Below are 16,948 nucleotides of genomic sequence, written 5' to 3' on the forward strand. Positions count from 1 at the left end.
TAATGGTTAGGCTATCTATTTTTATAAGTTTTACACTAAATACTGTGGTGTTTCTTCTTCTTCTGTTACCTTTACTTATGCAAGTATAGGTAGGTAATCATTTAAGCATACACATGTAGCCTATTGTTACAGCTGTTGAGAAAGTCAGATGAAATATTTTTTTTCAATCCTCTTTGAAACCCAAAATGAGTTGTGTGTTGAAAAAATACAGGAACAAAGCTATGACCTGATGTTGGGCGGGACTTGCTCTCATTGAAGAGTTACCACTGAACCCGCTCTCCCCTAATTCACAGTGGGGTCAGGGGCCCCCTTCAGGTCTTTTACAAGGCTTCTTGGGATGAACTTAAGGCCGCCGTGTTATTTTGCTCTAAAAACAGAAATAACCCTAGCTAGTTTTACTTTATCTATTTTGAATAGTGGCAATACCAACTGGAGGGTTAGGCTACACTTTACCCGCCTCTTTAGTCGTTTCGTAGGGTTTACTGTGTTGTATCTTCAGCGAGACTTCAGCTGTGGATGGCTCAATGGTGTACTGAGCCGTAGAAAAAAAGAGAGTGCTTCCCCTGGCAGGCATCTTCCCTCTCAGTCAGTCTGACCGCCCACAGTCCGGGGGGAGAAAGTGCTGCTTTGTGAATGAAGGGAGCGGCGGAGAGCAGAAAACAAACTTTACCAACATTATTTCCGACAGGGTTAACATTCCACTAGAGCGGCTTCGACGGTGCAACAACCGACACCTGGCCGACAAGGACCAAGAAAATACAGTAAGTCACGACGCCTTTTAGGACCGTGTGTGGCACTGATAGAAAGCAGATTGACAGGCTTTTTTTTTTTTTCGACGGAAAGATGCATGCATAGCAGCCTAACCGTGACTGGAATAACTGTCGTGGGATGGGAGATAAATTCGGGGCAGAATTAAACTCCATGGACCGTTTCTTCATTTTAAGACGTCTGTTTTTGTGTCCCAACGTGGGTTTCCTAGAGAGTGACTGTTGTGCAAACTAATGTAGCTTCTTTAAGACTATCTTTTATAGCTAACCTTAAAGCTGTGACGATTTTAAGTGATTTAGGGATGAAATGGGGTTGGTAAACGGCATCATGTGTTTAACTTGCTCCTGTAAAATGACAGTTCCAATTTATTTTAAATGATCTGCCCATTTAATCCTATTTATTCACAGCTAAAAGCATTTTACCGATTCATGCAAAGTTTCCATCTTCTTGCCAGTGTGTTTCGCAACATTTCATGACTCATGCAGAAGACGTGCATTTCCCAATGTCACAATGAACAAAAAAATAGACTCATAGAAGACTCATTCATGATATTATGAGGTTTCTCCTCTAGGGAGTCTGGTATGGAAGTAGTAACCATAAGATTTGATTACAGTACTGTTAGCACGCTACTGATACAGTAGCCAGTCCTTTTTTGTGGCTCAGATTGTGTCAGTCATATTGTCCTTTTAAATAAGAACCCAGTGTTACTTGAGTTTAATAAACCCCAGTATCAACAGTCCCTCAGTTCTTTTATTTTACTGAGGAATGCAACTTTTTCTTGCAGAAGCTCCCCTGTCCGGGTATTCCGGAGAAGCTGTAAGTCATGGTGGTCAGTTTGGCCTGTGTGGCCTGTCTCTGCCTGGTGGTGGTAGTCAGTGGTGACACCTGCCTCATTATCAGCGAGATCAACGCTGACAACCCCAGACTGGACACCACTGAGTTTGTGGAGTTGTATCACACCAGTGGACGACAGGCTTCACTGGATGGATATACTCTTGTGTTCTATAATGGAAATGGAAATATAGCCTACAAGGTGCTGGATCTCAAAGGCCACAGCACAAATGACAGAGGATTCTTCCTGGTGGGCTCGGTGGATATACAGCCAAAACCAGCCATCCTCCTGCCTCCCAACACAGTCCAGAACGGCCCAGACGCCGTTGTCCTCTATCACACATCTGCTGCTCGATACAGTGAGAAGATGAATGTCACAGCCTTTGGGCTGGTGGACGCTGTCGTGTACATGACTCGCCGTACTGGGGGCGCAGAGTTCCTCGCTGAGATTCTGACACCAGGAGAACCAGCCTTCGTTGAGGATGAAACAGCCCTTGAGGGGGACGAGTCAATTGAAAGGTGCCTGCTGTCCGAAGACCGCTGGGGCTTTCAGGTGTCCTCACCTTCCCCAGGTCAGAGGAATAACTGCACCCCGCCTGCTGCCCCAGCATCCATTCCTGTCATCACTGAGCTGAAGCTGGGAGGAGGGCAGGTGGATGGGTTTGTGGAGCTAACAGAGGCTCCAGCTGCAGGTCCTCTGGTGCTGGTTGTGTTGGATGGGAGAACGGACAGGGTCAGCGTGAGTGTGGACGTGAATGTGGATGCTTTCAGGAATGGGTTGATCTCCGTGAACATAGAGAAGAACTACATGAAAGGTCAGTGTGCTGTGGGTTGTCTTGATCTTGTTCTACCGCTTTGGATGGAGTTGTATGATCTTTAGATCGTTTCAGCTTTTCATTTCATCAGATTTTACATGTGGAAGCTCCGAAGAGAGCTTTAGTGCATTTTCGTACATTTTCATTAATTCATTCACTCACTTTTGTTTTATTCTAAATTCTTTGTTTCTGTTATTTCTTCTCAGGAGATGAGTCTGGGGCGGTGGCTATTTACAGTGGCAGAGCCTCAGTCTTTCCTGTTGGCAGTCCACTGAGCCAGATACAGCCTCTAGATGCATTTGTGTTTGCTGGACCTGGAAACAAGCCCAGTGCCAACCTTACAGAGACTCTCATCCCAGGCAGAGAGCCATACCAACTCAGCAACAGGCAAGGCACCATGATAGTTTACCACTCCTTTAAATTCCAAAGTAAAACCACCCCAATTTGACTGCAGTGAATGCAGAGGTGGAAAGAATCAATGCTAGTCTGATGAAGCTCATGGTGACTATCGGATGTGTTAGTAACATTCTGTAGTTATTTTTGAGGCCGTAGTTTCAAGTGTTGTGAAATGCATTTTGTCAAACATATTTTACTTGGGAGAGGCTTGTGACCACTGTTCCTCTTTGCTGTTGCATTTTTTTCTGTTTGGTGTGTGTGTCTTGATCACTGTGGGGCAGAAGTCACATGTAGGTTCTCACTGACATTGAAATATATTTGCTCATAGTAACACCCAAAGTTTAATTCACACCTCACTTATTTAAATGGATGTAATACAACAAGACTTAGTTGACAGCCACACTATCAGCCCTGTGAGACTGTACTGAAGCACAATAGTGCTTTGAACAAATGCCTACGTCAGCATGCTTACAGCTGAAGATTAGCAGGTTTAATGTTTACCATGTTCACCATCTTAGGGCGTTATCATGCTAACATTTGCTAATAAGTAGTGAACACAAAGTAGAGCTGAGGCTGCAGGTAATTAGTCATAATAAACCAAAAAATTGGACAAATCAATATTTTGATGTTGCTAGAGGAAAAGTCTCCCCAAAGTTATTAACAATTCATCCTAAGGGGGGCGGGCCTGGAAACCAAACGAATCTGTCGAGGTCATGTTTTATTTGCTCTGGCAGACACATCTGGCCCATTTTGTGCCAACCTGGTTCAAATGGACCAAGCACCGCCCCAATTTTCATGTGTTGCTCAGTGCTACGTCACACATTTCGTTGCTGGGATTGGTTGTAGGTCTATCCAATCCACATTTTGGTTCGCGCCATTTGGAAGTTGAAAATGAACTTCCAGAGGGGTTCCAGATGAATACGCATTTGCAAAATTAGTTAGGCAATGCCAGGCTAGAGGGGGACATTAATGAGTTTACCAAATGTAATGGATGAATGAATGTCATGGCAATTCATCCAATCCTTGAGATATTTCAGTCTGAACCAAAGTCTTGCACGAACTGACCAACAGACTTACATTGCCATGCCTGCTAAAAACTATTATGAAATGTAGCATTACAATTAGTATTTTTTATTTTAAAGCAATATTATTGGATAGCATTATGATGTGCTTTGTTTATCCACTGCAAAGTATAAATGTGCCATCCAACACTAACCAATTATAATATTATACCCTTCAAAATAAGGGTCAATTTTTGAGGGTTGTTTCTAAATGATTTTATTACTTTGTCAGTTTATTGAAAGAGGGAGGCTTCTATCTGAGTCGCTGTGGTGTGGCCACCTGGGCCAGAGACCCTGGTGTCTTCTGGGAGGCCTCGCAAACTCCTGCACAGCCCAACCAGTGCCCCTGGCCAAAGATCTGCCCGCACAGTATTGGTGAGTATTTGAATGTGCTTCATGACTCTTAAATTTATTTTAGATGCTCAACATTATTAAGATATGTATGTTGTTTGATACAGCATATGAGATTCAGTCAACTCAACTCAATCCCACACTTTTTGCTTTCTCTCTGCAGTTTACATGCAGTAAGGAAGGGAATAGAACAGGTATTGCATGTGTGATTGACAGGCAGTAGAAAGTCCAACCTTATTCAGACATTGTGAAATTGATATAATGCGTGGCCATGAATGTTCAATATGCATGGTAACAATATTATTAGGTCATGGCAATGCCTTAATAATGAGAACGAGATCATGTGTGGCTGTTTTATAAAATTAGGATGAGTCAACTGCATGGAGAGACTGTTGGTAATTGTGCCATAAGGAACTACATGTGCAAACATGGATACTTTCAAATAGATTTCTTATTCATCTCGGAAAACCGCAAAGTAAAGCTATATCCTCATGCACATTCTCAAATGCTGACCTCGGGGAAGTTATAGATTGTATCATTCACCAGCTGAGGAACTGGGTAACAAAGCTTCATCACCGGAAAAAGTATTGCAAATTAAAGAACTGAGAGTTGGTGGGGGGGATACTGCTCCAAGAAGGAACCCCCATTAACAGAAGTGAAAAATGAGTCTGTTAAAGAAATCAAAAAATTGAGGTTCAGAAAAGCCTGTGGTTTTTCTATGTGGACTCCTTTCCTATCCATTGAACAGATGATAAGCAAAATGTTTGATTAAATGTTGTAGGGTGGAGCTAGATTTGTCAAAATTTGACAGTGAAAAATTAGTCGCATAAAAAAGGTTACAAACTATATTTTCCAGATGCAAAATAAGATTGTTAATAAAAGAACATCAAGATAAAGTAACTTAGTCCTAATAACTATCATGTTATTTAATTGAAAGCTCCAGAACAGCTACTTAATGGACCTTGTTGTGAGATTGTTTTCGCAACTGCTTTTTCAAGGTCAAGAAAGACCTTTGAATCTCAAGATCCTTATAATCTGGACAGATTTTAATTTTTGTTTATTACAATATTAAGCATGAGATGTCAGCCCTGCCCTCTGATACACCTAGATAAGAGCTCCATGTTAGCCAAACGTCTTTGGAAGAGAAAACTAAAGGCTGTTGGTTCAACGTTAACCAGCAGTACTTCAGTCAGAGACACATCAAGAAAGTCAGATTTTGTGGGAAAGGTTTTGCTCTCTGAAGGAGCTCTCATTGAATCCTCCAGCAAGTTAACAATACCAATCCTTCAGTCACATAAGTAAAAGGTTGGGGAGGTGGAGGGAGTTGCAGCAGGAAGCAGTGCTGGTATAAGGGAAAACAGCAGAGTATTCGTGAGAACTGACAGTTTATAAAGGCCCCCTAGTACACTTGTATGAATGTGACAGTGTGTTACTGGTCAGCTGGTAGCCAAACAAAGGATGGTGCATCAATGAGCCAATGATACTGAGCATGAATTACACACCTGACACCAATCAGCTGATGTGAGCGCCTGAACTAACGCAAAGGTCTACTGAAGTTGCAGCATTGCTGGCATCTTTCCAGATCTTATCAATTACATTAGTGAGTAATATGTTATCTTAACAATAAAATATAAGAATAAGACCCAGCTGGAATTATCCATAGAGTTTCAGCACCACTATCAGGGGACATCGCCAAAAAAGGCAGTAAAATAGCAGTAAACAACCCTATACTATTCTTCTGATTTTTATTTTTCATTTGTTAGATGTATAATACAACACAGTACGTCAACCAGTCAAGTAAAGAAGATAACTAAAAGCAGTAGCACATTTAGATCCTAGTTCAAACATCCAATCAGGTTTAAATCTCCTCATTCAGTTTGACTTTTAAGAAGACATACATCAGACAAATGACTGAACATGTACAAGGCCCATTAGAATCATTTCAAGGTATTTGACGTAAAAATAAAAACTCAACAAATCCCTGTGGATACAAAGTACCTGCCACAGACTCATGGTTTTGTTTATTTTAACAACTCCATGCTAAATATGCTTATTCACCTTCTTGCAAATGAGAAAATTGATATTACTCTCATACCCGTCTGTTAAATATAAAGCTACTTAGCTTAGCAAAATCTACCATTGCCTACCAGCATCTGGAAAGCTCTTTTGTTAACATGTTAAATGTTGTCCGTTAAATCCTTACAAAAAACAAAGTCAAGTCAAGTGAAAATAGTCTTTGACAGCAGCTAATTAATACCTTTCTTTATGCTTTAGTAATTCCAGGAGGTACAGATTCACCACCTCACCTCCCACCCTGGGGGAACAGTGACTTTTTGATCAATGAGCTGAACACTGATACACCTGGCGCAGCTGAGGACGGCGAGTACATCGAGCTTTGGCATCCATCAGGACGCCGGGTCTCCCTGCAAGGAATCTGGATCCTACTGTTCAGTGCACACAACAACAAACCCTACAGGGAGATCAGCCTAAGTGGACACTTCACTACTTCTAAGGGCTACTTTCTGTTGGGAAGTGACAGGTTGGTGCCAGCTCCATCACTCCGCCTGCCCCCCAATACCATCCAGAATGGACCAGATGCTGTGGCACTCTATCGCAGCCCTTTTGGCCCGCCATCAGCCACGCAAAGGGGGATCCCCACCAAAGGCCTGCTGGATGCAGTCGTCTACCGACAGAGAGGATCAGATAAGGAAGCACAGGAGCTGAGTAAAGCTCTGACCCCGGGACAGCTGCCTCTGCTGGAGGATCCAGAGGTTCTGCCTGGTGATGAGGCCCTCAGCCGCTGTAGAGGTCTTTATCCCTATGACCTGTCTGCTTTTTCAGTGAGTACAAAGGGTGAAGGTTTCATAAACAGTCAGTTGGTCAGTAAGTCAACTGTCACCATGAGCGTAGCTCCCAGAAGTTGCTGCACATTTCCCAAAATGTTGAACTATTCCTTTAAATATTTGGCTAGTTGTTTTGCTTATTGCACTGATAATTAAATTGATGCTGATGCAATCTCATTGGATATATCACAGACGCTTTTAGGAGAAAAAATGAGTCTGAAATGCATCAATCACTACAGGTGGCTCCACCCACGCCTCTGAGGGAGAACAGCTGCCCCCGCCCCCCTCCAGCCCCAGAGGGTGTGGTCATCAGCGAGGTGGCTAGTGGCCATTGGACCAATCACAGCCAGCAGAGGGCCTTTGTGGAGCTGCACGGCCCCCCCATGACAAACCTGCGGGGCCTGGTGCTGTCTGTGTTTGACCAGGAGCACAGTGGGACCATCATTGCCTTTCCTTTGACCGGATCTGTTGACCAGGATGGATTTTACGTCATTGGAAATGTCACAGGAGCAGGTGAGGGCCTTGCTGTTCAGGGACAGACGCCTTTTGAAAAAAAAGATTTCTATCCTCATTTTGAATAACCTCTTAATAGTCTCTCCCACACTCTCTCTGTGTCCTTTTCCCTCTTCTTCTTTTTTGTACCCATCCCCACCATCTCTGACTTTACTACTCCTTCACCCTCTCTCTCTCCTGCATAGATCAGACTTTCCCGGATGGCTCCACAGTGCCTGTACGAGGAGCCGTAGTCCTGTGCTATGACCTGTTCAGTGTCTGTAGAGCTGGCACTGCTCTGACCAACTCCAGTCTCAGAGATGTACTTGTGTTCAGTGAAAACCAGCAGCTGCTCTCCTCTCTGTCCACCACCAGAGGGAGACAAGTGATTCCAGCTGCCAGGTAAATGCAGAATAAATCCAGCAGCTTGAATCACTGAGAACATTTACACTAATGATATGCCCCAACCCAATTAGGGCTATAATCAGAATGCTAAAAATGTCATGTAGAGGCCTTCTAATTATATTAATATGGTCCAGGCCACCGACAGACTCCGTTTTTGTTTTTATCACAGCTGGTTCTCTTTTAACTAGGAAAGATTACCATGCCAACTAATACAGCACTGCTAACCAGAGCAGGTTAAAGTCAGAAGACAAAAACCGCCCGCCTACAGAACAGCCAATGTGAAAATATCTGATAATTTTAATGAAATAAAAAAAAAAGAAAGTCTACTTCATTCACAGTAAGGAACACAGAGAAGCATGTTGGAATTCAGCCAACATTACTTTTATTAAAGTATGTTCACCTGTGCTTTTTCTACTGACATGTAAAAATGTCCTCAGGGAAAAAAATGCATCATGCTGAAATGTTCATAGTATTCGAGGGGTTTTTCCCTGGTTGTGTATATAGTAGGCATGGCTGCCTCTATTAACTTCATAAAAATACTGATTATATTTTTTAAACTGCTATTCACACAGCAGCAAATGTCACATATTTAACAAGCCAGGATCTGTCAATACAAAGTTTAACATTGCATAGTGCCGTTAAGTGGCAAGTATTTTGTGTACTAAAGGAGTCCTTGTTTTAAAAGAGCATTACTGTAAACAAAATACATAAGTTGCCTTAAACCAATTGGTATTCATGTAAACCTACTTTCTGTTTTGCTTTGTCATTCGAGGCAGACTTGCTTTGTTGACGTTATCATCCTTATTACTGCTGTGTGTATATGTTTGTTTGTATTCATACATGCATTGTGCAGGTCAGTGGAAGATGGTCCTGTTTCACTCAGCCGGTGTTCATGCTGCGAGGTGAGGAGCCCCTCCTCCTGGACAAGCTCGTCGCCCACACCTCACCGAACCAACATCTGTCCGAGCGCCGCCTTCTCAAGTCACATTGATCTTTGCCTCGGACCCCTGTCCAGTGAATGGCAGGAGCAGTCGGGAGGTGAGCCATCATAACTTAAAAAAAACTCATGTGAAAGTGAATATGATGTGGTTTAAGGATAGAGGGTGTCATGTTGCACAGATTGTAAAGCTCATTGATGCTATATTTTTAACACACACTGACTCTAAATGTACTTGAAGTGCATACAAACTGCTTACACAACTTTAAAAATTACAGCAATGAGGTGTGTCCTGGTGCCTTGTGGTTAAGATGCGAACCATGTTGCTGCGGCATCCCTTGTTCAATCCCAGCTGGGGATCTTTGCATGTCATGATTTTCTCTTTCTCCCTATGGTTCCTGTCTGTAGCTTAATTGTCAACTGTCTAATAAAGGTGAAAATGCAAAAACCTTGTCTTTAGGGGGGGAGAAGAAAATGACAGCAATGAAGATAAACCCTTCATGTGGAAATTAATGTAAAACTGAACTTGTTTTCCTTTGTCTGTCTAATGGTCAAAACACAGTACATATGCCTTTTATAAAAGCTGACATGCTCTTCTCCGTTTGTCTCAGACTGCAATGGTCTAATCCAGGGGAGGGTCGCTGAGGTGGCCGACTACCTGGAGCAGAAGTGTCACTGTGGCATCTCTGCCTTGTATCTTCAAGGTGAGGCAGGTTTACTTAGTATAAATAGAAACTGTCACATTTGGCTGATTTTTAATGCAAGAAATTACTCAACCCTGAGATTTGAAAAATTGTGCGTTGTGTGAAAAGATTTTTTTCCGACAAGAAATCTCTGCACACCTGAATGTGTGACCATGTGTGTCAGGAGTTCAATCTTAAAAAATAATGAGAGATTGGTTTCACTAGTGACCAAATCATGTGTGTCACCATTCAGAAAATAACATTAAAGAGGTTAGAAAGGTACAAAGTAACTCAATATAAGATAAGATATTTAAGATACTGAAAGTCATGAAAAGGGAAAAAACAAAGGATTGCAGACCAGAGACCACTGACTCTGTGGGAGAACCTGAACAACAATCAACACAGCGGTGGATGTCGCTGTTACCATGGAGTTGCACAGTACAGATGAATAACTGTTACTATTTTGCGAGAAGTCCAGGTTTAGGTTCTGAGAATGTAGTGGCTTAAAAAGGTGCAACTGGTAAAGCAATGCTTCAGCTGTGATATAATGTGGCAACTCACAGGAGATGAGCAGCACTATAGAGCACTGCTCTAGCAACTCCCGCAACCACTTCCGGTTCTGGAAGTCAATTCTCACAGAGGGACATTATTTAGAGACGGAGGTGCTGACTATATCCTTTTCATTAACACATCCTGCATCCCTCATATACACTAAGTAACTGGCATGGGATGTGCTCTTCAGATGTAACGCCCATCTCTTGTTTCCTGATTACAGAATGACTATATTTGCCAAGCTAAGGCACATCCTGAAACCTTTCATATGTAGATAATGAAACATTTGTTTGTTTGTTCGTGCTCAAGGAGCCAACTTTTCCTGCATGTCTGGGTGGCTGCGAGTGTGGGGGAACATCCAGGCACTGTCGGATCATCAGAAGGCCCTCATCATCCAGACATCGCACATGAATCCTTCCTCTGCTCAGGGAGACGTCTGCTCTTCTCCCACCACGGACCGTTACACAAGCACAGGTTAGCACCCACATAACCCCAGCTCGCCAAGTCATTTTCACTTCAAAAGAAAACAGATTCTAATCGGCTAAATTAACTGATTAATAGCCTGCTATACAAATCCAGCTCGTTAAACCTTCTTAGCATGGTCTCTGGGGTCTTAAAACTCTCTGAATAAAACCAAGCATGGCAGCCAACCCTTGGTGGCAAGTCCTCTCCCAAGAGATAGAATTGTGATAAGATCTGCCAGATCAGACATGGAGACAGAGTGGTACATTATCGTCATTATGATTTATTAGGAGCTCATTAAAGTCACAGTCTCTACTCTGGAACCATATAGGACAATATGTTGTACAACAAAGAAAGCTGCAGTAGGTATAATATTAAAATAATAATAATAACAGCTATTTTTATATAGAACCTTTCATACAAGAACTACAGCATATACAGAATCTTACATTAGACTGTTAGAGCCAATTTAGTATGTATGTTCAGTTTTTTTTTATTTATATATATATATATATATATATATATATATATATATATATATATATATATATATATATATATATATATATATACTATATATATACTATATATATATAAACATAAACTTTTCGCTGCGAAGGCATAATCTGTCCTATCCAGGACATCCACCAGACCAACGCCGCTCCGTGGATTGTTATTGGGATGATTATCACAGAAGCCTGGCTGAATACACTCACCGGACAGCAGAATTTAAACACTGTCTGAGTTGAAAACGCATCTTGTTGACACGTAAGGGCCCTGTTCATGTGGCACAGACATATTAATTGTATTTTGTGTCTGTTAAGAGGCACAAAGGCACTCTAAAACTTGTCCCGACCACTGCCGTTTTAGCTCAGGGGACGCTTGTAGTACGTAGCTGCAGCTTCTCTGTGTTACCTGCACTGATTCGGGTCAGGGTTTTTTCTATCGAAAGTACTCGCGTAGCTATAGCGATCAAGATTAACGTAAAAATTGGCCGGAATTCTCCTTTTAAGAAAAAAACATGGAAGGAGAAATAATTGAATTGGCATGGTCTGCCATTCCTGTGCAGGATTCAAATTACCAACCTACATATGAGGTATTTACAGCAAACAATCACAGGGAACCATGCAGCAGTAGTAAATGTTCAGTAAGCATTAGCAGTAACTTAATACAGATGTACTGTATTAAGCATTAGGGGAATGCTAACCAAACATGTTCTACTGCTGATGCTTCACTTGAAAAGCATGCCACTGACAAAAGACGGTTGACTTTTATTGTGAAGCAATCACAGGAAATGCAATGTATTTGTCTACATGGTTAAAGCAGACCGCGATCGAAGACATGGTCATTTTCAGCATTTTAAATCAACGGGTCAGTTTTAAATACTGCAGCGAGTACTGGAACAAGAAGGATCAGTGACCAGGCTGTACACCTTCATCTCCTCAGTAAAGCGTGATTTATGGTTGTGCGGAGGCTCCACACAGAGCTTTCGCTGTAGCCTACGTAAGAGGCCTGAAGTTTATACTTTTGCGTTGGTGTGTGCGTCGAGCCGGCATTTGTGTGTGTGATAAAGCGAGCGAGGGAGAGAGAGAGAGAGAGAGAGAGACAGTGACTACCTTCGGAGCGAGTAGCGACTCTAGAGGCATAGTGAGAGAAACAAAGTGTCTCCCTGTGCATTCTGTTTGGTACAGATCCTCGCAAAAAAATCACATCATCATTTTTTTTTATATTTTTCAATGAGTGATACAAAAATGATCATTCCTATATATATATATATATATATATATATATATATATATATATATATATATATATATATATATATATATATATATATCTTATATATATATATATATATCTCTATCTCGTGAATCATATCGCAATAATAAGTCAAAATAATCGCAATTAGATATTTTCCTCATATCGTGCAGCCCTAGTTTATGGGGGAGAACCAGGAAATGAGTAGGGGGAAATGCAACGCTACCAAGCCCCGACGTGCGTTGCCGCGACGTGTAGTTAATTTTTCGAGCGGTGCACGTCAGGCTACAGCGTAGGGTCCAGCGTAGGTTGGTGTCTCCACGTACCTATGTACGTAGCCACGGCGTAGATTTTACGCAGAAGTACAAATCACGCTTTAGGCAACCAACTTTACTGTGCTCTGCTCTTGTGAGGAAAACCACTTGTTCAGCATGAAATCAGATCACGCTCATGTATGATGGAAAAAGGCCAATTACTGACGAACTAAGTCATTCAAACAATGCTAGTTTGTTTGGCTGCACTGTAAACAGATACACCAGTTGTGCCTATGTTGTATTGCTAACAACAGTAGCTGCTTAAGGAGTTCTCCTGTGACTTTAAATGTTGGAAATAACAAACATAGTTTTCAATAGTAAATCTGGAATAGACCACTTATCCTGAGATGTTAACACATACTGTATTTCATTAAGAAGAACACAAAAGGCAGTAGGTGAATATATAACAGGCATTTAAAGCATCTATTTTTGCTTTAACATTTTGTCAGGATGTTTGAATTGCCATGTTGTGTTTTAAACGTATTTACTTGTTCAGAAAGTGTACCTGAGGTTTAATTTGACTCTCTCCTAGCATCTGCCCTGGGCTTACAGATAGGGCTGATAGTAGCAGGGCTCCTGCTACTGGGACTAGGAGCTGCTCTGTTCATATACTTCTACAGGAAGAGGTAAGCACGCTTATTATTTTTTTTCTCATCTCTCTGGTCTGCTGAATGTGCATACTGATCAAATATTTCAAAGTACCTCTTTTGCATTATGTCAACAGCATTTACCTTCTGTATTCTTTGCTAGTTTGCTGCTATTAACATCTGGTTATTTTTTAAATTGTGATCCTTCTTTGGATTACGCAGTGATTGAGTGTTGTGAGTATGATATTGTGTATAATAAGTGTGTGTAATTGGGAGTCAATAATTCAGCTTCATTGTTGGGAGTCTCGCACGTAAGATGTGTTTCTTTTGTTTCTTGGAGATTGATACCACTCTCATGTCTGTCCAGTAAATATGAAACTACAGCTAGGGCGATTAGTTTAGCATAAGTCTTGAAAGCAGGAAACAGTTGCCCTGTCCAAAATTTAAAAACAACACCTATAGCACTTTATAACCTGTTAATTAGGGGTATATTTGACCAGAGCCAGGCTACCTGTTTCCAGGCTTTATGCTAAGCTAAACTAACCTGCTCCATGCTTTAGCTTGATATTTAAGGAAAACACATTGTATTACTATGAATTTGAGGTTAAAAAAATCCTACAAACATTATTTTTTTTCTGTGTATTTTTAATCCATATTTCTGGCCCATCAGTCTTGTAGAATAGCACATTTTTTAAAAGTGTGAAATGTCAGGTTCTGGTGTCAGACACCAGCTGCAGCTCAAAATTAAAGAGCAAGACCTTCTTTCTTGTCTTAACATTTTACACTAAGAACAATGATAGAGGGATTAAGCCCGTGCTTGAGATACAGATTTCTCCACCGGCCATAACATCTTACTCCCACTCTCTTATTTTTCCTTGGCTGGAAAAACGTAATGCTAATCCCTATTGCACCTCTTCAGCTGTGTGTGTAACTTTTGAAACAGAAAGTTCACGACTGTGCTCAGGAAGTTGTTGAAAGTTGTGGGAAATGCAGCAAATCACAGACTGAAGTCATGGTTGTAGATAAGGGCAGCATGGGGGCAATCAAAGGTAAACCATAACACTGTAAATTACTCCCGGAGTACTGTGAGTGACTGGAAACTGTAGTGTAATTGCAATGTGTAGCTCTGAAAGCATTAAGGCGTGTGTGCGTGTGCTGTTTTCTCTATTCTCAGGCGCCCTCTGGACTATTACACCATGGAGCTGAGTGAACACGCAGAGGGCCTGTCAGATCTATAATCCAGGCATCTGGAGGTGCTCGTGTGCATGGGATGACTTCAGCAGAAAGAGCGAGAGGCAGGGGGGTAATCAATTTGACCTGTACGTAAATGATTGTGCGGTTGTTTTGAACCGAGTGCCACCACAAGTGTCCTTTTGTGTGTCTTTGGAAGATCACTGACGAAATGACTCGTAGTTGTCTGTTAGCAGCGTGGTTGCATCCAGTGTGTGACATGTGATATTTCATGGCACCGGTGACACTTAAATCAGGCAACCCCTGAATTTTAAAATGCAAAATAATAACGTATTTTTCTAAAAGGCGGTGTACAACCTTTGCCCTTTGAACAGTGCTGGTTACAACTTTTAAAGCAAAAGGAAGCTAAAAGGGAGGATTGTTTTGTAATACTTGAGTCCTAAATGGTCATTTTTGTTGACTTGTTTATGTTACTGTGGAAAAAGCCTTTACAATTCAAAAATGTAACAGCCATGCTATGCAGGAAGATTTATCAATGTAATGACCTTCATCACTTCTCAGCTGGTGCGTTGTTTTAACAACAGACTTTATAACCAAGATAGTATTCGTCATGCTCACATTTAGTATCGGTTGACTTCCTGCTTTGTTTTCTTGCTAAATGCTGTTAAAGTCCATTTTAGACTTTCAAAGGGCTTGATTGTTTTTTAAATGTGAATGTCTTTAGCTAACGTGTGATGAGTGTCTGTAACCACTTTTGTTGCTTAAAGCAAACTGTTTACATTTTCTTTGATCAAAAATAAGAAAAAGGGAAGTAAGAGAGTAATTTCCTGAATGAAGAGTATTTGTTTTGAGGAATGAGAGATTGCTTAAGAAAATTCAAACTATTTTATGTTTTACTTGTGTGTTTTTAGTGGCTCACAAACCTCTACTTTTTACTTGTGTGTTATTTGATCAGCTGATTCCTCATTTATTAGAGGGAAAGAACAGCCATCTCTGCTGCAGCTTAAGTGTAAATACTATGGATATGTTGTTAGTTATTCTCAGGGGGTGGTGGGGGGCAGTTTTCACCAATCTGAAGTGATAAGTTATTGTAGAATACAGATACTAGCTGGGCTCAGAGAAAAAAGTGAAATATTTTGATTGTTTAAGTTTGATCTAAGTTTTGATTTAAGTTGAAAATCTAAAGATTAATTTGAAAATAATAAAAAATTGCCAAAACAAAGTGCCATGAAATAAACCTATAAGCCTGGATATGCTCCATTTGTTATATTGTTGATGTGTCGCTTACCTTGTAATGTTGCCTGACTCATCTGCTGTGGTGCACAACATTTCAGATTGTTTGCTTTAATTGCCTTTTGTGAGGAGATCTCTCTCCTCGGTACCATTTTCCTCAGTTCTGATTTGTGTTGACATAAATTAATACACCTTTTGTCAAGCAAAATGAACCCTGTGAAATCAGATTTATTTTACAGCAACACCACTGCTTTCATATAAGCGCAACTATTTTGTAAAAAAAAAAACTATATGTAAAAACCATAAAAATCATGTAAGTGAAGAAGAATCTCTCCCCCCCCCCAAAAAAAAAAGTAATGTTCATAAAATGTCTTTTATTGAGAACTTTTTATACTTTTAGCTTTTGTGTAAAAAGGTACATGTAGAAAGAAGTTTTAAACAAAAAGCAGAAGGAGGCAATTGCACTTCAATGTTACACTCCAAATAATATATTGATATGCAAATGTGCTGACTCTCGCACTGAAAAAGCTAGACAATGCTGAAACACAATGTAATGTAACACTTGTGCTTCTCCAGGTCACAACTCAAAAGCTTCCTTCCCGTCATTTGCCTTCCAGTTTGTTATCCCGTTTTCCTTTAAATATCATGCACATGTAGCAGGTTTGAAATAAAATACTTCCGCAGATGTGCAATTTTTGCAGTCTCACAATTGTTGTTTTTTTCTGTTGTCCCTCTCTGTCACTTCTCAATGTTTGACATTCTCCATTTTCGTCCTCCAGTTCTCAAATATCTAATTATTATAATCTCCAGCCAATCGGCTCCTACTGCTCTCAGATGTACCTCCAGTCTACTTTTGTATTTGTGTGTATGTGGTTATGTTTGATTAGAAGATATTACTTCCTGTCAACATCATGTAGAGATCTTTCCTCTTATAATTTTCTAACCTGAAACATTGTTTATCACCGGTCTGCAGCAGCACTTACTGATGCATTTGGAACTTGAAACTCTTTGTGCTTTGCTCTGGCGAGCCGTAACTAACAGCAGTAATCATGTATTTTATCTCTGCTCTCTTTCATGGTTCAGCACTAACTGCGCAGTTGAGTAGCTGTCTAAATAGAAGACATTAAAGCATGCTGAAACTCTCAGGCCTTGCATGCACTTGTAGGCCTACAAAGCAGATTCCTTTTTCGTTCTTTCTTTTCACTGTTCAACCTGCTAACCACGACACAGGAAGGCAGATTAGATAGACAGACAGACAGACAGACAGGA

General features: G+C 40.9%; 1 protein-coding gene across 1 annotated transcript; it reads left to right on the forward strand.

The window, feature by feature from the left end:
- The first annotated feature begins 266 nt into the window (after nucleotides 1–266).
- On the forward strand, nucleotides 267–16,375 carry LOC144536218 (uncharacterized). Its single transcript, XM_078279239.1, has 12 exons — nucleotides 267–761; nucleotides 1,553–2,414; nucleotides 2,621–2,801; nucleotides 4,104–4,246; nucleotides 6,497–7,062; nucleotides 7,305–7,578; nucleotides 7,764–7,959; nucleotides 8,816–9,000; nucleotides 9,511–9,603; nucleotides 10,444–10,608; nucleotides 13,201–13,294; nucleotides 14,430–16,375. Exons 2-12 carry the CDS (start codon nucleotides 1,592–1,594, stop codon nucleotides 14,491–14,493), a joined length of 2,784 nt encoding a protein of 927 aa, XP_078135365.1. The 5' UTR covers nucleotides 267–761; nucleotides 1,553–1,591; the 3' UTR covers nucleotides 14,494–16,375.
- The last annotated feature ends 573 nt before the right edge of the window (nucleotides 16,376–16,948 follow it).

The sequence above is a fragment of the Sander vitreus genome, chromosome 21, assembly GCF_031162955.1.
Source record: "Sander vitreus isolate 19-12246 chromosome 21, sanVit1, whole genome shotgun sequence".
NCBI lineage: Eukaryota > Metazoa > Chordata > Actinopteri > Perciformes > Percidae > Sander > Sander vitreus.

What these genes read in the sequence shown, in the direction of transcription:
- LOC144536218 (XM_078279239.1), top strand. Translation starts at nt 1,592, where the DNA reads ATGGTGGTCAGTTTGGCCTGTGTGGCCTGTCTCTGCCTGGTGGTGGTA. An exon ending in AGAGAAGAACTACATGAAAG is followed by an intron (nt 2,415 to 2,620) that starts GTCAGTGTGCTG and finishes ATTTCTTCTCAG; the next exon opens with GAGATGAGTCTGGGGCGGTG. An exon ending in TGGAAATGTCACAGGAGCAG is followed by an intron (nt 7,579 to 7,763) that starts GTGAGGGCCTTG and finishes TCTCCTGCATAG; the next exon opens with ATCAGACTTTCCCGGATGGC.